The sequence below is a fragment of the Cetorhinus maximus genome, chromosome 13, assembly GCF_964194155.1.
Source record: "Cetorhinus maximus chromosome 13, sCetMax3.hap1.1, whole genome shotgun sequence".
Classification (NCBI taxonomy): Eukaryota; Metazoa; Chordata; class Chondrichthyes; order Lamniformes; family Cetorhinidae; genus Cetorhinus; species Cetorhinus maximus.
The window spans coordinates 12,955,377-12,981,118 of NC_135891.1; the positions used below are offsets into that span (position 1 = coordinate 12,955,377).

Consider the following 25,742-nt stretch of genomic DNA (forward strand, 5'->3'; position numbering starts at 1 on the left):
CGGATGGCCAGCGTCTGCCACAGTGCCTTCTGTATCTGCATCCTCCGGCCTAGCTTCAGAAAAAACCACGAGATCCACAATCTCCATCTCCGCCCGGGATCTAGTGGATGGTGTCTCTGTGATGGAGAGTGAACCACTGCTCAATGGATAAACCCCTGTACGATGAAAATCCGCTGGTTCAACTCTTGACTTTGGAAATTCCTCCATGAAAGGCATCCAGTTGTCAGGTTGCCATCCACTTTTTCCAGAATGCCCAGTAGTATACCGGATCTCCACCCATTAAGGATAGCTGCTGATTGTAGACAACATAGAGGGAGTCAACAATCTGTCGCCCCTTGTGGTGAAGCGTGGTAATTAGGCCACATTTTATTGGAAGATTTGTGCCACCTGGACCTTGCAATTTAATATCTGATGGATAAAGGGGTATTGATTGGAGCCAGTCCCGATGATCAGCTAATATTGTAACAGCAGCTCCAGTGTCAATTTTAAAGTCAATGGCAAAGCCTTTAACTTTCACTTTAACTGACCAATAGTCTTGATCAAGACTATTTAGTTCCCCTAGGGACTCTCTAATTTCATCTCTGTCGTTATTTCCAATTTCTTGGATAGTTTGCATTTCATAAATACTCAGTTGCCTTCTTCCTCTATTAAAATTGTTGGACTTACAGAAGCACTTGAAATGTCCAGTAGCAAAAACAGAATGGCTGAGTATTATTTAAATGGTGATAGATTGGGAAATGTTGATGTACAAAGGGACCTGGGTGCCCTTGTACACCAATCACTGAAAGCAAGCATGCAGGTGCAGCAAGCAGTTAGGAAGGCAAATGGTATGTTGGCCTTCATTGCGAGAGGACTTGAGCACAGGAGCAAGGATGTCTTACTGCAGCTATACAGGGCCTTGGTGAGACCACACCTGGAGTATTGTGTGCAGTTTTGGTCTCATTACCTAAGAAAGGATATACCTGCCATAGAGGGAGTGCAGCAAAGGTTCACCAGACTGATTCCTGGGATGGCAGGATTCTCGTATGAGAGATTGGGCCGACTAGGCCTGTATACACTGGAGTTCAGAAGAAAGAGAGGGGATCTCATTGAAACATATAAAATTCTGACAGGGCTGGACAGGCTGGATGCAGGGAGGATGCTTCCTTTGGCTGGGGGGAGGGGTGGGGGGGTCTAGAACAAGGGGTCACAGTCTCAGGAAACAGGGTAGACCATTTAGGACTGAGATGAGGAGAAACTTCTTCGTTCAGAGGGTGGTGAACCTGTGGAATTCTCGACCACAGAAGGTTGTGGAGGCACCAGAAAGCTGTGGACTCTAAAGGCATCAAGGGGTATGGGGTTGAGATAGAGGATCAGCCATGATCATATTGAATGGTGGAGCAGGCTCAAAGGGCCGACAGGCCTACTCCTGCTCCTATTTTCTATGTTTCTATGTTTCCCACACTGGAAACATTCTGCGTCCCTGCAGGGCAATCTTGGCACCTGTGTTGTTTCTTTGTGCCGCAGCGTAAGCACATGAAGATGGCTGCTGTCGGGTTTCCTGCCCTTTTGCCCGCTTTGGCGGGCTTTTGAGTGGGTGGGGCCGCTTTTGGGCCTACCCAGCTAACAGAGTTATCTACAGCCTCGGTGTTGAGAGGGATTATAGCCCGATTTATCACTCTGAGGTCGGCCTGCCTCGCGTACTGAACTGCTTGATCAAGGGTGAGGTCTGTAAAAAATCCAAGAGCTTTATATCACGGACTTTGACAACATTGCAGTCACAAATAAGTTCATCCTTCAATGCACCATTTCCGCAAGAACTGGCGAGGCGATATAGGTCGGTATGAAATAATTCGACTGATTCCCCTGGTCTTTGGGATCTTTGATTAAAGCATGCCCACTCAATCACGAGGTTTTGTTTTGGCCCAAAATACTTGTCAAAAGTTTTTAGGAGGGTCTTGAACTGTGCGGAGGCCTCTTCTACTCCCTGTCTCAAAAGGGCATCGCCAGCGACCGGTCCTACAGCATAAAGGAAAGAACTAACTGAATGCTGCCACTCTCTAGCTTGAAGACCTGATGCTGCTTAATATCTGAGGAAATGTTTCTTCCATAACTCCTACTTTTGGCCTCTCTGCGGGCTCGAGACTTTCGAACAGGCAGGGTAGGGGCAGTGACTGCTCACCAGGTACTGACATCGTTCCTGCTTTCCAGTTGCCTCCTTCTTAGGAATGTTTGCTGATTCTCGCTTCAATCAGGTTTTCTTCCAGTTTCGGGCAGTGTGTGTTCAGTCGATGGCGCCAACTGTTTGTTAGATTGGTGTCACCACCATGGCCACCATGTTCTGTATACTGGTTGCGTGGCCTATCTTATCTGGAGTAACTGTGGCCTGACTTAGGTGGTTACTTCAAACTGGTTTATTTACACTATATATATGATGAGCTGCTCAGTAGGGACGCCTCTCGATTACAGGCTATTCCATCTGCCTTACAGAATCGCTAGCACGTGACTGCTGATGTTCATATCACATCATGACCTGCATCACTAAATCATTACCATAATTATTCTATTAACCCATTATACTACAGCCTCTACCATCACCAGCCATAGATCCAGACTACGACATGTAAAAGCGCATGTTGTAACAGCAACTTGGAACTCCCTAAGCGAACTGTAACACATCACCACCACAGTCAAGCTAGCTAAGCACACTTTGACCCTGCTCCTTATTGATTTGTGTCTCTCAGTACCAAACTTTAATTCCCTGAACCCTCATGCAGCTTGCAAAAAGTTTTTTAAAAAAAGAAAATAGAACAAAGTGAAATTACCTCCACTGAGTACATTGTACTCTACAATCCCTTAAACTATCCACATACAGTAGACACTGCATAATTTGTCTGATGAAAGGTCACAGGCCTGAAATGTTAATGCTTGCTTTACTTCCCATAGATGCTGCCTGGCCTCCTGAGTAATTCCAGCACTTACTGTTTATACTGCATAATTTATCACTGGCTGTTCCATTAATCTAGATTTGGATAGGTACAACTCCAAACCCCTAACTGGTAGACAATCCCTCAAGAGCAGCATCAACAGATAAATGTAATCTGGGAAATTGCCAGATCCTGATAAATGACTTACCCATTATTCAGCATCACTATCTTGGGATTAGTGGCAGGAAGTACATGTGCAATAGGAAGGCACAGATCTGTAAACTACACACACTTCACTGAAATGGGCTCATAAAACTCATGGCACATTCCTAGCCCAGCCATTTCATAGGCTATGGGGCCACTAATTGCAGTAATCATCAGACATTGTATACTACAATATGATGGAGAGCAGCAAACTACAGAGGGAGATTTGCAATGACAAGAAAGTACCTGGAAGGAAGGAAGGACGGACGCACACACAGACACAAACTCACACACAAAGAGAAACACAAACAAACAGACACACACACACACAAGTACAGACACACACACACACACAGATAAACAGACACAGACACAAACAAAGGCACTTGAACACACACACGTGCGCGCATACACACACACACACACAGACAGACAGACACATACACAAAGGTAGCCAGACAAAGGCACTTGAACACACACACACATACATATAGACATACATGCAGACACACACACAGATAGACAGACACAAACAAAGGTGCATGAACACATGCATACATGCATGAACACACACGCATGCATGCAGACACACACGCATGCATGCAGACACACACAAACAAAGGCACTTGAACACACACAGACACACACACACACGGCCGGATCGTCCGGTCCTGCTGAGAGTCAATGGACTTTTGGCTGGGCCGCCGCAACTCCCGTGGTAGGTCCCACCACGCTGGGGCTGGAAAATCCCAGCCACAGACACACAAAGATAACATGGATCTATTTCCTAAGCTATGCTGTTCAAATACCTTAACACCTCAAGTTGTTCAAGAAAATGCACAGTAATGAATGAGCTGATGGATGATTCTTCAGATTGGGAGTCTATAAACCCAGCAGCACCATTAAAACATTTATCTAGAAGCATTTGGCCTGTACTGTGAGATTCCAGGGCTGGAGGAGGAGGAGGAAGGGAGGGGTCAGAAAAGCAGCAAAAAGAATCCTCCAGCCCTGCCCCTGACATCCCAGCCCCATCGCAAAGGAATATCCCATTCCAAAACTATCTGCTGCTATTACCGATCTTCTCGATTCCGGTCCACGTTGTAGAATTGCTTCCTCAGCCACCTACAACAAAAAAAAGAGAGAGATAGAATTCAATCAGCCACATTCTTCCTCATTCTTCTGGTTCAAGCTCCAAGCAACAAACCGTTTACCAAATCGGAATAAATTCCTCCAATAGGTTGCAAACTGCTCTTTACAGTGAACCAAGCGCACCGACAAAAGCCTGAGTTATGCTGTGTGGACACAATGCAATGCCAAGGAAGTCTGTAGGTGCTGACTTTTTGCTTTAGGGGGGCCCAGGCTACTCCTGTGTTTCGGTCACTCTGTTCAACAAATGGTATTTGCCAAATTCTGCAAATCGGAATTCACACCCACGGACTGGCGTGCTCCCAAAATCCTGTAAAGCTTTGACAAACATGGGGTGGAAAACATCTCACAAACCTCGCTTCTCAGCAGCTTAAGAACCCGAGGAGTTGAGTAACCCTACTAAGCCCAAAAGCGCAGGCATATCTGACAATAATAGCAACACCGGAAAATAGGTCAACAGGGTGACCCAGATAGAATCAAGGGACAGCACAGCACAAAAGGAGGCCATGTGGCCCATTGAGTGTGTGTTAGCTCTATCAAAGAGCAATCCAGTTAGTTCCAATTCTCTGCTCTTTCTGAATATCCCTGCAACCTTTTTTGCTTTCATATACTTATCCAATTCTTTTTTGAAGGTTATTTGAAAATCTCTATCCTATTAGGAAGCGCATTCAAAATCCTACCCACTCGATGTGTAAAAAGGTTCTTCCTCACGTCGCCTCTGGCCTTTGCTACCAATCACTTTAAATCTGGGCCTTCAGCCTTTATTCACTCTGATCTAAAGCCCTTCATGGTTTCAAACATCTCTATGAAATCTTCTTTTCACCTTCTCTGATTGAAGGAGAACAACCCCAGCTTCTCCAGTCTATTCACATGGCTGTAATCCCTCATCCTTGGAACAATTCTAATAAATTACTTCTGCACCCTCTCCAATGCCTTCACATCCTTCCTAAAGTGTGCTGCCCCAGAACTAGACTCAATACTCCAGCTGGGGCCTGACTAGTGTTTCTTGTACAGGTTTAGCGTAAACTCCTGGTTTTTGCAATCTATGGGCGGTTCATTTCTGGCCCTGTGATGGCGGGTGGGTGGTGGTGGTGGTGTGTGGGCGGTGGTGGGGGTGGTTGGGGGCGGGGTGGGGGGGGTGGTAGACTGGGGAAATAGGGGGGAAACTGTGTTGGAAAGGCTCCCTGATGCATTCCCAGCATGGGGGACCCTTCCTGGGGTGGCCTGGAAAGCAGATCGCCTGCCTGCTGTATGGAGGCAGGCAAGCAATTTACATACTTGAAGGTCCAGTTGGGGGCGGTTTAACAGCACCGCTGGCATTTTGCCAGTAGCAGAGTGCACCCCCCCACCCCTCACTTTTGGAGGCTGCCTGCTGCATGGAGACATCCCCCTCGAGACAGGCTGGGGGCCATTGTTAGGAAAGGCCATATCTGCGGCTCAATCGCGTCTGCTGGAGAGGCTTCCCCTCCGCTCTGAGCGGCCCACCGCTTGGGTCCCTCTGAAATTTGCATCTGGACAATATTATTAATCTTCAGGAAGAGAACCGGGGGATGTGATTGCAGGGGCTTTGATTGGAGTCAACCGGAGTTGCTGTTGGTCCAAAGTAGGAGGTGCTACATTTTGGTAAGAAGAATGAGGAGACACAATACAAGCAAAACAGTGCATTTTTAAAGGGGGGCAAAAATAGAGAGATCTGGGGGTGCTTGCCAGAAATCTTTGAAGGTGGTAAAGTAAGGTTAACAAAGCCGTTAAAAAAATCGTATAGAATCCTGGGCTTTATAAACCAAAAAATAGGGAAGAATTTTCCCGTGGCTTCAGGACCTCAACTTTGGGACCAAATAGAGACCCGATTGCCAGAAGGGAGACTGGCTGAGTAATAAGGTCTCCAAGGGTGTGTCCATGTTGAGGCCCCCCACCTGCATTCACCAACCTGCCCAAGGTGGGGCTGTTGAGGCCCCAGAACTGCTGGCCCTCCGATTGCGCTGGCAGCATTGAAAGCCTGCCTGCCATCCTTAACAGTACAATGAGCGTAGAGGCGGCCATTAGGTGGGGGGGCCACCTTATTACTCGGCCAGTCTCCCTTCTGGCAAGACCTCCATTTGGTCCCGACCTTGAGGTCCTGAAGCCACAGGAAAATTCTTCCCTATGTTTTGGTTTATAAAGCCCAGGGTCCTATACGATTTTTTTAACCGCTTTGTTACCCTTACTTTACCACCTTCAAAGATTTCTGGCAAGCACCCCCAGATCTTTCTATTTTTGCCCCCCTTTAAAAATGCATCGTTTTGCTTGTATTGTGTCTCCTCATTCTTCTTACCGAAATGTAGCACCTCCTACTTTTCTGTGTTGAACTTTATCTGCCACGTGTCCGTCCATTCCATCAGCCTGTCCGCATCTTCTTGTCAGCTATTACTATCTTCCTCATAAACTGTTCGTTATCCACAGTACTTGGGGTAACATCATCAAGGCCAGCTCATTAATGTCTTAATTACCAATCATCTCTGGAAAATTAAAGCTTTGTACCAACAGCAACTCCAGTTGACTCCAAGCAAAGGCTCTGCAATCACATCGCCCAGTTCTCTTCTTGAAGGTTAATAATATTGTCCACCCACACCTTTGGGGAGTGGGGGCAAAGAGATGGCACACGACAAACTAAATTTGCTTGTAGTTGGTTGGCGTTTCTGTCAGTCCTAAGCTTTAATTTTCTGGAGACATAGGTAAGTAGGGTATTAATGCGTAGGCGTTGTTTCCTCAAGGAGTGTGGGTAATGATCAGTTTCAGAGTCTGTAGTGGTAATTAAGGAATGGCTTGCACTCCCTGTGATGGGGAGTCACCGGTCCCAGGTTCCAGGCAGAGGAGGCCTGGTAGGCCTTCCCTTTCTGGTTTTGCTCAGCAAGAGATAAAACACACAGAGATAAACAGTCAGATCCAGCCAGGGCTGCAAAGACAGTCTGGTGTTTTAATCAGAAAGATGCAAGGGCCAAGAAGGAAAATGCATCAGTGCAGTTCGGAATTATTTTGTTTAAGTCAAGCCCAACAACTTATTTGCTTGGTAAAGTGCAACATACTTATTTTGTAGTGTTACCCAGGGGCAACTTATACTGTTGGAATGAAGAGACTGCAATCTCTTCTAGACTTTCACCTGTTATGAAGGAAAGCAGCTTATGTTTCTTCTAACAGTGGCTCTACTCCAAAATTATGTAAAATTTGCAGCACAGAAACAGGCATCACTTTGGGACATGAAAGGCACTATATAAATGCAAGTCTTTCTTTTTCTCCTTTCACCTCTGTACTTGCCCATATCTCGGAAGGGGAACCACTACTAACCCAGCGCTGCCAACACCTGCGCTTGACAAAGAGGATCCTTGACTCTCATTGGCCGTATCAGTAAGAGGCACACGATCAATGGGGGGGAGACTTCGGCCCGAGTGAGACAGAGACTGAGTGACTATATTTGGGAATTTGGTTCAAAGTGGGAATTCAGTGCACTGGGGGAAAGAGGGACTTTAGGTAAGGTTTACTGCAAGAAGTGTGACTTAGGATAGAGTGCTGGGGGTTGGGTAATTAAGGGAGTCAGAGAAGGAAGGGAAAGCTGTGCTCTTTTGCTTTCTGCTTTCTAACTTTCTCAGCCTTCAGGAAGTAGTTGTGCTCCGCTACAGGAGAGGAAGCTAGTTATCTGGTGAGTATCTGGTAAGTGACTAAAGTTTACTCTATTGCTAAGGTTCAGAATAGTCTAGCAACTGGTGGTAAGGTTAATAAAATATATAAAAAAAGTAAAATATATAATTGAATAAAATAATGAAATAGTTAATTAGTACACACTAAGGATGTCAGGGCAGGTGAGGCTGCAGCATGTGGGAGCTCCTGGATGCCAGTTTGATCCAGGGCAAACGTGTCTGCAGTAAGTGTTTGAGGTTTGAGCAGCTTCAGCTTAGAGTTTATAAGCTGGGGGCTGAACTACAGACACTGCGATGCATCAGGGAGGGGGAAAGTTACCTGGATTCTTTGTACCAGGAGGCAGTCACACCTCTTAGGACAGGGCCTTCTGATTTGGTCAGGGACAGGAGCGTGTGACTGCGAGTGAGGCAGGTAAGGGGACTCAGACGGCAGGAGCACAGGAGCCTCAGCCTTTACAAATTGTCCCAACAGGTATGAGGTTTTTTCAGATTGTTTGGTTGAGAGTGGGGGCTGCAGGGTGGATGAGCTAATTGGCCATGGCACCACGCTGCAGGAAACCATCCAAGTGGGGGAAGCAAAAAGGAACGTAGTGGTAGTAGGGAATTGACACCGGTCGCTGCAGCAAAGAGCGTGAGTCCAGATGGCTGTCTTGCCTGACCATTGCCAAGGTGCGAGACATCTGCTCGGGGCTGGAAAGGAACTTGCAGTGGGAGAGGGGAGGACCCAGTCATCGTGGTCCATGTCGGTACCAACAAGATAGACAGGATGAAAGAGGAGGTTCTGCATAGTCAGTATGAGGACCTAGACACCCAATTAAGAAGCAAGACCTCAAAGGTCATAATGTCTGGATTATTACCTGAGCCACGTGCAAATTGGCATAGGACAAGTCAAATTAGGGAGATGAATGTGTGGCTCAAAGACTGGTGTGGGAGAAGTGGGTTCCAGTTCATGGGGCACTGGCACCAGTACTGGGGAAAGTGCGATCTGTACCGTCAGGAGGGTCTACACCTGAACTGTGTCGGGACCAGTGTTCTTGCGAGCTGCATAACTAGGGAAGTAGAGAGGGTTTTAAAGTGAATAGTTGGGCCAAGGGATCAAATTTGGGAACATGTGGTAAATCAAAGAGCAGAGACAAGACAAAAGAAACAGGTATTATTACAGGAAATGAAAAATAGATCTTGACAGGAAGGGATAGAGAGTACAGCAGTAAATCAACAGATGAAGCTAGAAGCTATAAAAAGAATAAAAGGACAAAGCTAAAAGCTCTGTACCTGAATGCACGTAGCATTCGAAACAAACCAGATGAACTGAGAGCACACGTAGAAATAAATAATTATGATTTGATAGCCATTACAGAGACATGGCTGCAGGAGGACATGAACTGGGACCTGAATATTGAAGGGTACAGGATATTAGGAAGGACAGGAAGCATGGAAAAAGGTGGAAGGGTGGCTCTGTTAGTTAATGATGGTATTAGCACAATAGAGAGGGATGACCTAAGTTCAGGGAACCAGGATTTGGAAACAATTTGGGTAGAGATGAGAAATAGTAAAGGGAAGAAGTCACTTGTGAGAATGGTGTACAGGCTCCCTAACAGTAACCACATGGTAGGATGGAATGTAAAGGAAGAAATAACTGGAGCTTGTCAGAAAGGCAGAGCGATAATCAAGGGAGATGTTAACTTATATATAGACTGGAAAAGTCAGATGGGCAAAGATAGCCTAGATGAGGAGTACATTTGAATGTTTTCAGGATAGTTTCTTAGAACAGCATGTTCTGGAGCCAATCAGAGAGCAGGCTATACTAGACCTGGTATTGTGCCATGTGCAATGAGATGGGAGTAACTAATGATCCCGTAGCAAAGGCGCCCCTAGGTAGCAGTGAACATGGTATGGCTGAATTTTACATTCAGTTTGAGGGAGGGTCTGAGACTAAGTTTTTAAACTTAAATAAGTGCAATTATGAGGGTATAAAAGCTGAGCTAGCTAAAGTGAATTGGCAAATTAGGCTAAGGGATAGGTCAATAGATATGCAGTGGCTAATATTTAAGGGAATATTTCAGAATGCACAGAATAGGTACATTCCAAAGAGTAAGAAAAAGTCCAAGGGATGGACAGACCATCTGTGTAACTAGAAAGGTTAAAGACAGTATCAAACTTAAAGAAAAAGCATATAATTGTGCAAAGACAGGAGGCAGGTCAGAAGATTGGACAGAATATAGCGAACAGCAAAGAATGGCTAAAAGACTAATAAGGAGGGGAAAATTAGAGTAAGAGAGAAAGCTAGCCAAAAATCTAAAAACAGTATGAGTTTTTATAAGTATTTAAAAAAGAAAAGAGTTAACAAAGTGAGTGTTGGTCCTATACAAAGTGAGTCTGGAGAATTGATAATGGAAAACAAGGAGATGGCAGATGAATTGAACAGGTATTTTGCATCAGTTTTCACTTTGGGAGGATATAAGTAACATCACAGAAGCAGCTATAAACCAGGAAATGGAAGTGGGGAAGGAAGTCAGGAAAATTACAGCCACCAGAGAAGTGGTACTGAGTAAATTGTTGGAGCAGCCTGGGTCCTGATGGGCTTCACACTAACGTCTTAAAAGAAGTGTCTAGTGAGATAGTTGATGCATTGGTTTTAATTTTCCAAAACTCCCTAGATTCAGGGAAGGTCCCATTAGATTGGAAGAAAGCAAATGTAACTCTATTATTAAAAAAGGGAAGGAGACAGAAGCTATTATTAAAGAAGCTATATCAGGACACTTGGATAAGCTCAAGGTAATCGAGTAGAGTCAACATGGTTTCGTAGAGGGGAAATCATGGTTAACCAACTTATTGGAGTTCTTTGAGGAAGTCACATGTGCTGTGGATAAAGGGGAACTGGTGGATGTACTGCACTTAGATTTCCAGAAGGCATTTGATAAAGTGTCACATCAAAGATTATTGCAGAAAATAAAAGTTCATGGCATAGGTGGTAACATATTGGCATAGATAGAAGATTGGCTGGCTAACAGGAAGCAGAGAGTAGGCATAAATAGGTCTTTTTCAGGTTGGCAAGATGTAACGAGTGGTGTGCCACAGGGATCAGTGCTAGGATCTCAACTGTTTGCAATTTATATAAATGACTAGGATTAAGGGATGGTTGTCAAATTTGCTGATGACACGAAGATAGGTAGGAAATTAAGTTGTGAAGAGGACATGAGGAGGCTACAAAAAGATAGAGATAGGTTAAGTGAGTGGGCAAAGATCTGGCAAATTAAGTATAATATGGGAAAATGTGAAATTGTCCATTTTGGCAGGAAGAATAAAAGAAAAGCATATTATCTAAATGGTGAGAGATTGCAGAGCTCTGAGGTGCAGAGAGATCTGGGTGTCCTAGTGCATGAATCACAAAAGGCTAGTATGCAAGTACAGCAGGTAATTAGGAAAGTTAATAGAATATTATCATTTATTGCGATGGGAATTGAATACAAAAGTAGGGAGGTTATGCTTCAGTTGTACAGGGCACTAGTGAGACCACATTTGGAGTACTGTGTACAGTATTGGTCACCTTATTTAAGGAACGACATAAATGCGTTGGAAGCAGTTCAGAGAAGGTTTACCAGACTAATACCTGGAATGTGTGGGTTGTCTTATGAGGAAAGGTTGGATAGACTAAGCTTGTATCAGCTGGAGTTTAGAAGAGTAAGAGGAGACTTGATTGAAACATACAAGATCCTGAAGGGTCTTGACAGGGTAGAAGTAGAGAGAATGGGAGAATCTAAAACTAGGGTCATTGTTTAAAAAAAGGGGTCGCCCATTTAAAACAGAGATGAGGTGAATTTTTTTTACTCAGAGGGTCCTGAAAAGGCAGTGGAAGCAGAGTCTTTGAATATTTTTAAGGCAGAGGTGGATAGATTCTTGGTAAGCAAGGGGGTTGTGATAGGTTATCAGGGGTAGGTGGGATGCAGATTTCAGGTTACTATCAGATCAGCCATGATCTTATTAAATAGCAGAGTAGGATCGAGGGGCTGAATGGCCTTTTCCTGCTCTTTGTTCGTATGTTTATATCAAAGCAGCTGTCTTGCAATAATGGCAAAAGAGAACAACAGCAGTTCTGCTTCGGAGTCTGAGTACCACTTCCGCTTCACCTCAAGACTATCTCTGGTGCTGCATTACAACTCATTTTGAGAATTACAGGTGCTAGAAATGCTACTGAAGTAGTAATTAATTTCCATTTTCCACACCAAACACCTGTAGGTGACAGGACAGCTTAGTGACATTCACTGTTAATGGTACATTAATTGTATTTAATTAAACGCAGGTTTTTTTTTGATTCGTTCATGGAGTGTGGACGTCGCTGTCTAGGCCAGCATTTATTGCCATCCCTAATTGCCCTTGAAAACTGAGTGACTTGCTAGGCCATTTCAGAGGGCACTTAAGAATCAACCACATTGCTGGTTGGGTCTGGAGTCACATGTTGGCCAGACCAAGTAAGGACAGCAGATTTACTTCCCTGCAGGAAATTAGTGAACCAGATGGGTTCTTACAATAATGGACAATGGTTTCATGATCATCACCAGGCTTTTTAATCCTTTTATTGAATTCAAATGTCACCATCTGCTGTGGTGGGATTTGAACCTGGGTCTCCAGATTAATAGTCCAGTGACAATTCCACTACGCCACTGCCCATAAATAGGGACTGAGAGTTGTTGTGTGAGGAGCTACATGTTTGTAATAAATAAATAAATGCTCATAAAAGTATATAAAGATAGGCTCCATGTCTATCCTTTACCACCTGGCTTTCACAAAGAGAATATTCACTGCAGATTTACATCGATCAGGAATTGGGTTGAGACACCCCAAGTCAATTCACCTCATACAGTTTTATCAAATGAGAGTGGGGTGGAGCCCTATTGATCACAATGTATGATTTCCAGCAACCATGTTGCCAACAAATTAAGATGTCTTCAGTTGGAGAGTCAGACGGACTCGAAACGTTGACTGTGCTCCTCTCCGCAGATGCTGCCGGACCTGCTGAGTTTTTCCAGGTGTTTTTATTTTTGTTTTGGATTTCCAGCATCTGCAGTTTTTTTTGCTTTTAATTAAGATGTCATCCTGGCTAGCAAAATATTCTCTCCCTGCACTCCTTTCAAGATGCCAGCAAAGTCACGGCAAATGTTGCTCATAAGATATGACTAGATATCTCCGTTAACTGCCTGCTTCCCCTGTTCAATTGGGTGAGTGGTTCAAGTTAGTATTGTTGGTGTGACAGGAAATCTGTACAAGCGATAGGTTTTCACTGGCTGCTGCAGGTCTCCCAGGAAGTGAACACAAGTCTGTGCAGATTAGTGAGTCATAACTTCAAACCCTGGGAAGTGTGCTCAGACTTGTACAAATCGTCATGGGTATATAGATTTCACCCATTATGGATTCTCTGCTGATGGTTCAAATACTTTGGGGATGGGGGAGGGGGGACAGGCAGTATTTATATTACAAAAACGTGACTGCTGAAATAATTTTCTGATAATGGAAGCCATTATCAGAAAATTGCTAAATGGCTTGAACTTGGCTTAGTAGGTTAAATTATGAAGACAGATTGTGTAAACTTGGCCTGTACTCCTTTGAGTACTGAAGATAGAGGTATTTAAAATGTTAAAATAATTCAACAGAGTAGAAACAGGAAACTACTCCCTGGAGTGAAAAACATGGAGCCATCTTATTTACATCAGGTCTCCTCAACCGTGCTGACCTGACAGGGCTACTGCAGGAAGTGCTAAAGTTGGCCTCAAAAACTTCTGGACTTGGAAAGGTTAAAAATCAGCCAGGGTTTCTGCATCAAATCACTTTCCACTGACTCCTGCTGGGAAGTTCAACATTGTCAAAACTGAGATTGTTAGGTTTTTGTTAGGGAAGAGTATTAAGGACTATGGAGGTAAAGGGTGCGGTAGCATAGTAATTATTCTACTGGACTCAAAATCCAGGCCTAGGTTAAGGGTGGAATCATCCCAGATTTGCACTAAGTGCGGTAGCGGGCGGGAAAAAGGTTTTACCCACCATTCGCAATGGCAGCTTTTCGTGCCATATTGACCACTTCCCGCCTTGTTAATTATACAGCCACAGGAAACACGCGTCTCACTGGCGGGCGGCCTCTGATTCGTCCACCACGCTGTTACCAAACTGTTTCCTCACTCTGGGTGCCATATCTAAACTGTAGCCGCACACACAGTTCTCAATACTCGCAGCCCAGGGCTGCTCCAGTGAAGACATGGCTCTGAAAGCCAAGAAGAGTTCAGTGACCTGTCACTGGAATGCCTTTTGGAGGCCCACCCTGATGTCCTCCACCTCTGCTCTGGCTGCAGGAGGTCCAGCAATCTCACCATTCTGGCTTGGGAGCTGGTGGCAGTGGAGGTCAGTGCCAATGCTGCACAGAAGAGGTTGGCCATCCTGTGCAGAAAGAGGATGAATGATCTCATCTGTACCACCAGGGTAAGGCAAGCATTTCATTACTCTAAACTCACACACTCAAGTCCATCACACATTCACTGGCATCTCACTCACTGCCAGCTCAAGGGACATCACCACTCACTCTCTCACACACACCCTCCCATCTCCATCTAGCCTCATCTCTTCTGGAGACTGCCTCCTCACCCCTAATTATTTTGAGGCCACTTGCACAGAACAACATGTGCCCCCACACACGGATTTCAGATCATTTCAGTTTCAGCATATAGGACTAGGCCTACTTACATTACAATAGCCTAAGCCTAGGCTAGCTATAGTCTAAAGTCAATAAAATGGCTATAAAAGTAAGATGTATCACAGGGTACCTGTAATAAGTTCCCACCCGTGGCACCATCTGCGATTCTGCAAGAGTTCAGCAGGGGGAACGTGCTTAACAATTGTCCAGGAGCAACATGATTTTACAGTTTCCTTCAAGTCCAGCTACACGTGCCTCTGGTACAAAGTGGTTGTGAAACCAACCAGAAAACATGTCCCTGGTCACCAGGCACTCTCAATGGCATAATAGTGAACAGGTAATGCCCGAATACCCTTGAAGCCCCTGGTGCATTTGCTCTTCCCAATTACAGCCAATTTACATGTGTGTGTGGCAGCCACATTGGCACAACCAAGGACAGTCAAACCTATCCTTAGCATCCTTTACATCGTTGGTGCACTCTCCTTAGCAGTTGCTAGTGTTTTCCTAGGGGTGTGTCGCCAGAACAGACTCCTTTCGTCAGCATTGTAAATTTTCTCAGGCAAAGGGTTTTCTTCTGACACTAGCACAGCAAGCTCATCAATAGACCCTCTGGAGGCTTTATCACCACAAACTTCCAAAAACTTGATACCATTATACTTCTTGAATTTTTTTGCAACCAACACTTCACAATAATTTCCACAAGGAGTTTGGTTCCACACTCGTGATAGGGGGGGAGGCTGGTCTTGTCCTCGAGTCCTCTGCCGATCAGTGACATTGCAGCCGGGTTATGATTTACGCTATTGGATCCCAATGCATCAGGAGTGGCGGGTAGGGAGGGGGTCCATGTAGTCTGACAAGCATGAGTAATGATACACAGCTTATGAGAATTCTTGAGTGTGTTGGTGTTATAATTAAGTTCATTCGATTGAATCCACGCTCACAATCTGCAGCGCTGCTTGGAATTACTAGTATGCAATTTAGTAATGGTCGTAAATCCTGGGAAGTGCGTTGTCTAGCTTTCTCCCCATAATCTCCGAATGCATTGATTACAGAGGTAGATGGCTGCTTGCAGAGAGCAGCTATTGCCAATTCTCCATAACCTGGTGGTATTTCAGCTGGCCAATAGTCTTTGTCAAGAACGCACAAATCGGTCGATCAGAGATGCATAACTCGATTGGGCTGCAGAGGCTGAATGAGAGCCTTTCAATGACACGGTTGTGAACTTTCGATTTTCTAAATTACTAAGGGGGCTGCTGAGAAACTGCTGATGGTTGATGCTGATAATCTTACTGTTGCTCCTTGACGAGACCATTCTTAAAAAACTTTCCCTGTGTGACTGCAGCTTTGGCCTCAAGAGTTTTTGTGCCAGGTTGCTCTTTCAATCCACATGAAACGCTTATGCTGCAAAAGGATCAGATTGTCTGTATACACAATCGTTGTAGTGCGTTTCTGCAAACGCTCAGGAGTATGCCGAGTTCTTGTAATGTCTAAGAGAAACTGTTTCAAGGAAATTCTCTTTAACAGACTCTCATAGGTTTTCCTGTCAGAGGCTGACCTTGTTTCATCTTTCATTGCCAGTTCAAAATGAGCGCGTAATGCTTTATAGTTGCACCACACAGTTGACACTGTTCGAAATGAACTTGATACCCATCTGGTACTTAAATTGCAGCCTATTTTGGAAATTTGTAGTTCTAATTCAGCGGTGCATTCTGCCAGTTGCCTCTGATTGAGGGGTGATCTGTTATACAGAGTATAAATGGTTCACTCCACTAACTTCTGTCATTGAGTCGCCCACTGCAAGTTCTAACCTATGGTTCAGGCAATACCAAGTAATAATATCTGGATATTGCTCCATAAGTCTGTGAGCTACACCTGATTTGATGTCTGGCATCACACTCGCTCCATCACTAGCAAACGCTACCAGATGCAGCTTCAGTTAGGAGTCATCAAAGCCATGCTTCGCGAGGCATTCAAGAAGATACTCAAATATTGTATCAGCTTTTTGATCTCAAGTTCAATCAGATCTATAAGTGTGGATCATCCTTCTTATCACTCTCACGTTTCAAGCAAACGACTGGAGCAGTTTTGTTACTTAGGCTTGTAGATTCATCAATAAGAATCCAAATTTTACCCTCACTTACTTTGATACGCTGGCAAATTTTCTTCCTCACCTGGGTAGCTATGCGGTCAATAATTTCTGCAGCACTGTAGCGGGAATGCAACCCGATTCCCGTGTCAACGCCGTTCGCACTTTGAAGTTCCAGCAAGCCAAAGCAGTCAAGAGTACAAGTTTGTTGTTTTGAGCCGGGTAGCATGCAGAGCGGAAAACTGCACAAGTCACCTTTAGATGCGATGCTTTGAGGTGGTCACAAATTTTTCCAAGAGTGTCATCCTCTGCTTCTCCAGCGACATGTGATGCAGTGATGTGAGCTTTTGATAGCTGATGTTCTACAATTTTCTTTTCTGAGAGATTTTAAACATGCACCCCAGCTGGATCCATTGGATATCTCGGGGTACGAACGCCATTCATTCGGAAGTCTCAGTCCCTTGGAAGTGAAAAGTGATAAGCTACTAATATTTGCACACACTTTACACCCAAGTTTTTTTATATCCTTATAGTCCAACCAAGGATATGTCTCTTTTTACCTCTTGCACATTTCCTCTGCCCACACATCCACTCAGGCCTGCCACTCTATCGAGCTCAGTTTCAGGTGTACACTGTGGGGTCAGTTTTGACTCTGAGGCAGCTGCAGCATTGGAGCTCTCCCCTCCATTGTCACTCAGTATGACTGTACTTGAAAGCTCTTTACTCTCTTCACTTTCTCTACGAAAGTAGGAGGTAATGCTTTTTTGTTTCGAGATCATCGTGTTGCTATCAGGCGGTTTCGAAAGTTTGTTTGGTGTTTCCCCCAATTACACATGTTGTAGGCTCTTGGGCTGGGAGATTTTAGAAACTGTCCTGTTTCCTGTGGGCAGCTGTTAGCAATTCTGACTGAGGCCTTTTTATCTTCAGGCTGGCAGTGAGTACTGAGTAGGCCAATGAATTTTAGGTTGTTTTATTTTATGAGTTGTTAACCCGCCACTTTGAGGTCTTGAGAGCCGGGCGTCAGGGAAAAAAAAACAAAATACGTAGACACTAAGTAGGCGACGACAGCATGCAATGAGGTCGCGCTGGAAACGGAAAGTAGTTTTGACACATTGTTCAGTCTCATCATCTGCGATTATTCTGTACCCGCATGCACACTCAAGCTTCACCTTCCAAGTACACTTTCAGACCTTCAGCTGTTAGGCAGAACACTGCTGCTCCAAAGGCCCACTGTAAGGCATCACCAACCTTCGGCTGCCTCCTCAGATCTTCGCGGCTTCTTTCAAGCCCACGTTGCTTCAAGTCTGCTCCCTTTGCAGCTCTTTCGTTCACTTTGAGGTTTCTTCAACTTGAAGTTTACTTGAAGTTCTGGGGCCTTACCTCCTGCCCCCATTGCAGTGTGGGCCACCTCCTCTGTAATGGCGCTCCTGCTCCGGTCACCCGACCTATAGTTTCATGTGGCTTGGCGGGGGTTTGGTCCCTTTAAGGCATTTTCCTCTGCGCACATGAGCAGGGCCGTTCTCCAGCTAGAAAGAACGCCGGAAGATCAACTGCGCACGTGCCGGCCAGTTCCCGGTCAGCACGCGTGCAAATGACCTCAGGGGCTGCAGCCTACCAGGAATTATAGTTCCATGGCAGCGGTGACAACTTACACTGGCTTGGCAGGAGTCAGGAGTCAGGGCTCCTTGCTGGGGACTCGGGGCTGTTTTGCGTGTGGATTCAGTCTCAGGTGGAATTGAGATAGAGATCAGCCATGATCCAATTGACGGGCAGAACAGGCTTGAGGGGCTGAATGGCTTACTCGTGTTCCTAAGTGGCTGCCTGGAGATGATCGGTGCAATGATGCTGTGATAGGTCCTTCCCCACTGTTGGGTGGGCTGCCAACACTCAGTATCTCGGCTCCTATATGAACAGTAGCCAAGGTAAGGTACCAACGTACGTAAGAGCTGGTTGACAGCTGTCACCCACCCCCCCCCAGCATGAAACTGCACCTCAGTTTGAGCCGGTATCCTCTGGAGAGGAGAGAAAAATGGGTAAAAGGTAAAGGTGCAATTTTTCTACAATGTTACGAACATCTGAGTACCCAAGTAAATCATGTGGGAATGCTGACCCATCTCAGGCAACCAGATAAATTTTTCGTCCACCTGTTTATTACTTGCAGCTAATTTTAGTTCAGCGTTGGAAGGTGACTCTTGAATAATGGAAAACAAAAATGTTACACTACATGAGCAAGTTGCAATTTGCACAATCGTGTAAAATAAAATTAACAGAGGTTACACAGTGATTACTGGAACGCACAATGTACAGAAGCTGCCAAAATAATTGTGTTTAATTTTAAAAGTGCAGCAAAGTGACAGAAGGCATTGTCGACAGTGCTATCAAGTGGCACTTACACAGTAATAACCTGCTCACTGATGCTCGGTTTGGGTTCTGCCAGGGCCACTCAGCTCCTGACCTCATTACAGCCTTGGTCCAAACATGGACAAAATAACTAAACTCCAGAGGTGAGGTGAGTGTGACTGCCCTTGACATCAAGGCAGCATTTGACTGAAGTGGCATCAAGGAGCCCTAGCAAAATTGAAGTCAATGGGAATCAGGGGTAAAGCTCTCCACTGGTTGGAGTCATACCTAGCACAAAAGAAGATGGTTGTGGTTGTTGGAAGTCAAGCATCTCAGTCCCAGGACATCACTGCAGGAGTTCCTCAGGGTAGTGCTCCAGGCCCAACCATCTTCAGCTGCTTCATCAATGACCTCCCCTTTATCATAAGATCAGAAGTGGGGATGTTCACTGATGATTGCACAATGTTCAGCACCATTCGCAACTCTTCAGATACTGAAGCAGTTCATGTCCAAGTGCAGCAAGGCCTGGACAACATTCAGGCTTGGGGTGATAAGCAGCAAATAACATTCGTGCCACACAAGTGCCAGGGAATGACCATCTCCAACAAAGGAGAATCTAACCATCACCCCATAACATTCAATGTCATTACCATTGCTGAATCCCCCACTAACATCCTGGGTGCTACCACTGACCAGAAACTGAACTGGACCAGCCATTTAAATACTGTGACTACAAGAGCAAGTCTGAGGCTAGGAATTTTGATGCAAGTAACTCACCTACTGAATCCCCAAAGCCTGTCCACCATCTACAAGACATCAGGACTGTGATGGAATGCTCTCCACATGCCTGAATGAGTGTGGCTCCTACAATGCTCATGAAGCTTGACACCATCCAGGACAAAGCAATCCACTTGATTGGCACCACATCCACCAACTTAAACATTCACTCCCTCCACCAGCAACGTACAGTGGCAGCAGTGTGTGCCATTTACAAGATGAACTGCAGTAACTCTCCAAGCCTCCTTCGACGGTGCCTTCCAAATCCACGGCCTCTATCATCTAGAAGGACAAAGGCAGCAGATACATGGGAACACCACCACCTGCAAATTGCCCTCCAAGCCACTCACAACTGACTTGTAAATATATCGCCGTTCCTTCACTGTTGCTGGGTCAAAATCCTGGAACTCCCTTCCTTACATCAGTCCATGTGGGTGTACATACACCACATGGACTGCAACGGTTCAAGAAGGCAGCTCACCACCACCTTCTCCAGGGCAATTAGGGATGGGGAACAAATGCTGGCCTAGCCAGCGACACCCACATCCCATGAAAGAATAAAAAAAGGCTCCTTCTTCAGAAAATTGGCAGGAAACTCAAAACCCAGAGATAAACACAAAGCTGTTTCTGGATCTGAACGTGAGGTTACTCCTCTCTCAAGTCACAGATTCAGGAACTGGAAACTCCGCACACTCCTACTACATATATCCCACTTAAGGTTGCCAACCTTCCAGGATTGGCCAGGTGTCTCCAGGAATTGAAGATCAATCTCCAGGACACTGCTGTGTGTGCAACGCTGGAGAAAAATCATAGGGACATTGAAGACAGTTTTTTGTCATTTTCTTTGAACACTTCTCTTTACCAAATATAAAAATTTTGAAATGGGAGAAAAAAAGTGTTTGGCTGGCAGTCATGCATCATCCAATTGGGTAATGAGTCTTTTTGCTTTCCAATTGGCGTAGAAAGGCAGTCTGTCACAAGGGTGGATGTGTTGGCCGACTACTGGCTGGAGAGTTGGGGAAAGTCAAGTGATAAAAGCTCCAAGAATACATTTAATCACAGTTGGCAACCCTAATCCCACTGTCCCTAGTCCTTGTGTTTTTCAGTCAAGCCCTGCAGCAAGTTTGCACTCAGAAGCCAATAGACGCATTATGTGGAAATACAGAGAGAATATGAGAACACATGAGAAAGAATAAGATACAGAAAAAGAGAGCATGGGAGAAAGGAGGGACAGAGAGAGAAAGGATAGAGAGAGAGACAGAGAGAGAGAGAATGAGAGAGACAAAAAGAAAGCAAGAGAGAAATAAAGAGAAAGTGAGACAGAAAGAAACAGAAAAGAGATGGAAATCAATAAAAATTAGGAGAGAGAGAGAGAGAGGGCATGAGACAAAAGAGAGAAAGTGAAAGTAAGAAGTAATTTTTCAACTTTTAAACACTCATTGCTGGGTCTGCCAAGGTGTTACACAGAGGGAGTCTGAACCAAGTGTAGTCTTCAGGTGAAGTGGAATTAGTTGACATGGACTGATCAGACTCATAACTAATTCAGTCCCATTTCAGAGACACATGTTCTACCCCCATCTTTTATATTTCCACCCTTTGCCCACATAACCTTGTCCTGCTATAATTACACCCTACTGCCAAGCTGCAGCTTCCATTCTCAATATGGGCATGGAAATTTACAACACAGATCGTTGCTAGGACATAAGCCTCAATTAGCAGCTGAGTTAGCCAGCATTGGTATCAAGTTCCTCTGAGCATATGGTGTCAAAAACCCAAAACAATCCCATAATCTCTCATAACTGAAGCAGAGTTTTGATTAACTTGTCACTAAAAAGCTTGTGGATCAAATTCAAAATGTACTCCATTCTCTACCCCAGGGGGCGGTGGATGTTTGGTCCTTGAGTATATTCAGGGCCGAGATAGGTTTTTAGACTCTAGGGGAATCAAGAGATATGGGGGTTGGGCTGGAAGGTGGAGTTGAGGTCAAAGATCAGCCATGATCTTATTCAATGACAAAGGCATATGGTCAAATGATCTACTTCCACTCCCATTTCTTATGATCTTCCATTCTTTTAATGGGATATACTGCAAAGTGATGCTGAAAAACACAAGTAACAAGCCCAGATTTCCATGTAACAAAAATGGAACGTTAATTACTTTAATCACTGTAAAATGGCAATCCTGTTAATGTGTGACCGGTAGTCAGATTTCAATCCACTCCTAATAACCTGAAGACATTTTATGCTACAAATTTTGAATTTTCCAATATTTTGTGGTGAGCAACATAAATACGGAGAATGGAAATGTAAAATAAATTGAGTTATCAGATAATTTGAATTGATTTTGAATTCAAAAGGAGACTATACTTATTTTCAAGTGCTTTTAGGCTCAAACTGTAAGGCATGAAAGTTGCTGCAATGTCAGAGTAGCTTCAGAGTGTAAACCATCTCACCACGCTGCAGAATGGCTTGAAAGGGTCCTGGAATCAGGCACGTGTGGCTGGTTGACAAATGGCTCTGCGAAGGGTTGGGGGACAGGGTGCGCAGTTTCTAATCATTGCTGAAGGTGATTTTCTTGAAAAGGCAGAGCAAACAGATTCAACAGTAATTTTCAAAAGGAAATTGGATATATAGTTGAAAAGGGTAAATCTGCATGTTTACAGGCGAAGGCTAGTTAAAAGAGCTGGCGAGCCACAATGGGCTGAATGGCCTCCTTCTGTGCTGTATGATTCTGCACTCAAGTTACTGAGAAGGAACAATCCTCTTCCTGTGAATATTCAGTTGTATCAAATATCTGCGTTGGCTAGATACACAGTCAATGGTTCACTCCAGGCGTCCAAGACTTAGCCAGTCCAAACAAACACCCTGTCCCACTGATGCCATTCCAAAGGGGCTGCCTTAGTTTTCTTACCTTTCTATCTGAAGTGGAGTTGGTGATTTCATGGTGTCTGCCAAAAGCCAGTTCAGCCCAGTTATCCACATGTTCATCTCTTCCTCTGAAGTAGCTATGAAGAGCGTGACAAAAAGAAAGCATGAAGAGAAGTACAAAGCCATTCTCAAAAACTGACTGAATATAGTAGCCTGCTGGCTTATGCTGGCACTGGTGTCCAATCAGTGCAACATCTGCACGCAATCAAGCAATTTGACTTAACATTCAACAGTGAATCATTCTTTCATATCTATATACGATTGCCAGATTGGCTGGCTAGCTGACTGGAACAGAATTGTCCTTCTCCAGCAGTTTAGACCTCCACTAATAAACTGTAACATGTTGTTGACTCTTGTATCAAACACACTGGAGCCAGTTACTGGCAGTGTGAGAATATTGCATCAGTCTTCCAAAAGTGCCATTAACTTACTACTAAATTGTGCTTGGGAAGCTGGTGCGCACTGATGGCCAGTTCCCAAGTTCTTCTGTGCTGAGGCAATTAGAAGAGAGAACACATTTGTTCACAAGTGTCTTCCCTCTCTCCATTCTCTCTTGACCCTCCCTCCCCCTCAGCTAACCTTGACCATTGCCAGGCAATCACAGAGAATGCCAGACAAAGATAGAAGCCAGGTCATGTGCTGATTGCTCTGTCTAAGATGAGCTAAAGATTATGGGAAAATAATCATAAAACGAAGGCTGCAAATATGACACTGAGCTAAAACTATTGTGAGGCACTAGTATGAACTGAAAAAACCGACTGATTCTGAATCAACTACAAAAAGTGTAGAAAGGAACTTTGCAGGACTCATAAAATTACCTGCTAGGCTGAGAGTTTTTAGTCGGAATTCCATTCCATAGAGAATGACAAAACAGTGAGCTAAATCAGGCCGGGATAAATCAGGCTTGGCTGGATCATCCTGGTATCGCTCAAAATCCCGGGAATTTCTTCCTGAACGAATCTCTTTTATTTCTCGAATATCAACTGAAAGAGAAGAAAAAGATTTACCAAATCAAGAGTGTTGGTTGTGCTTTTTGATGCAAATCTGTCTCCATACATTTCTGGTTTATACACCAAAGGTTTAAATCACAATATGGCTGCTGGTGTATGATCTTGCTGGTTCAGGAGCTGATACAGCTGTCCATACAGGTCAAGTTTTGCAAGGCACGAGGAGGATGCATTAGTTTTCAGCTTTGCTGGTGAAAGTTAACAGGTTTTATTTCAATCTAAACTTAAACGTAATGCATCCCAACCTTTCATTTTACAGTTCAGGTTGCCATTCGGAATAGTGCCCCGGGACAAAATCAGGAAAGTACTGAGGCCTTGTGTGCGCTAATAGCTACACTAACAACCAATTAAAAATAATCAGTTGAGCTTGTAACGGGGCTCAATTACATTTCCCAGAAGTGCTGCCATACATTCAGACACAGGGGCCCGTTCTCTACAAATAAAATGATTATGTTCAAGTCTTGTGCCTTTTTTGAATTACCCAGGAGCTTGGGGAGCTCATTGCTCCCCGTTGCTCTCTCCATGGCAACACCATGGCCAATCAAAGTTGACTTGCCAACATCAGCACTGTTTTATCCCGTAGTATAAATTGTGATTGTTTAAGATTTGGCATTCTTGTATTTGTCCTGATGAGTGCAAGGTGAAAAGCTCCGACAACATGCCCCTCTCTTCAGCAAGATTCAAGTTCTGTATGACCTCAGGTCTCTCATCTCATCTCTAACTCTGACCTCTTGTGCACTACTCTACGATTGGTGGCATGCCTTCAATTGTCTAGGCCCTGAGGTTTGGAATTCTCTCCCGACACCTCTGCACCTCGCTTTCCCCCTTTAAGATACTCCTTAAAACATCCCTCTCATCTAACCTAACTACTCCTTATGTGGCTCGTGCCATACTTTGTTTTGCAATGCTCCTGTGAAGCGTCTTTGAATGTTTCATTGCGTTAAAGGCACTGTGTAAATATAAGTTGCTGTTGTTGTATCTCAGAAAGGAAGACAGAAAGAAGAGAAAAAGAGGATGGAAAGACTTGCATACCTATAGTGCCTTTCACAACCACAGGATGTCCCAAAGTGCTTCACAGGCAATGAAACTCTTTTCATGCATGTCACTGTTTTAATGTAGGAAATGTAGCACAGCAAGCTCCCACTCACAGCAATGCAATCATTACCAGATTTGTTTTTTTAAAAGTGATGTTGGTTGAGGTAAAATACATTGGCTAGTACAGTGTGGAGAACTCCTCCGCTCTTCTTTAAAATAACGCTCATCAAAAAGGGCAGACAGAATTACCGATGCATCAGATGCATCACCGCCGCATCTCTGACAGTGCAGCACTCCCTCTGTACTGGAGTGTCAGCCTAGGTTTGTGTACTCAAGTTTCTGTGGTGGGAGTTAAATCTACAACTCAGAGGGGAGAAGGCTATCAACTGAATGTAACGAGTGGTGTGCCACAGGGATCAGTACTGGGGCCTCAACTCTTTATAATTTATTTAAATGACTTGGATGAAGGGACTGAAGGAATGGTTGCTAAATTTGCTGACAACACAAAGATGGGTAGGATAGCAAATTGTGAAGAGGATGTAAGGAGGTTGAAAAATGACATAGGTAGGTTAAGTGAGTAGGTTAAGTGAGTGGGCAAAGATCTGGCAAATGGCGTATAATGTGGGCAAATGTGAAATCATTCATTTTAACAGGTAGAATAAAAAAGCTTATTATCTAAATGGTGAGAGATTGCAGAGTTCTGAGATTTAGAGGGATCTGGGCGTCTTAGTGCATGAATCACAAAAGGTTAGTACAGCTGGTAATTAGGAAAGCTAATAGAATGTTATCGTTTATTGTGAGGTGAATTGATTATAAAAGTAGGGAGGTTCTGCTTCAGTCGTACAGGGCATTGGTGAGACCATATCTGGAGAACTGTGTACAGTACTGGTCTCCTTTTTTAAAGAAAGATGTAAATGCGTTAAAAGTTGTTCAGAGAAATGGGTGGGTTGTCTTATGAGAAAAG

General features: G+C 44.4%; 1 protein-coding gene across 3 annotated transcripts in view; it reads right to left on the reverse strand.

Moving 5' to 3' along the window:
* The window catches only part of plcg1 (phospholipase C, gamma 1), a 153,273-nt gene that overhangs the window by 83,496 nt on the left and 44,035 nt on the right, over positions 1-25,742 (reverse strand). For all 3 annotated transcript variants that reach the window (XM_078554975.1, XM_078554974.1, XM_078554977.1), the window contains 3 exons: positions 23,555-23,719; positions 22,720-22,813; positions 4,185-4,232 (listed from right to left, as the gene is read on the reverse strand). In XM_078554975.1, the coding sequence (XP_078411101.1) occupies positions 4,185-4,232; positions 22,720-22,813; positions 23,555-23,719 (307 nt within the window). The remainder of the gene's footprint in view (positions 1-4,184; positions 4,233-22,719; positions 22,814-23,554; positions 23,720-25,742) is intronic.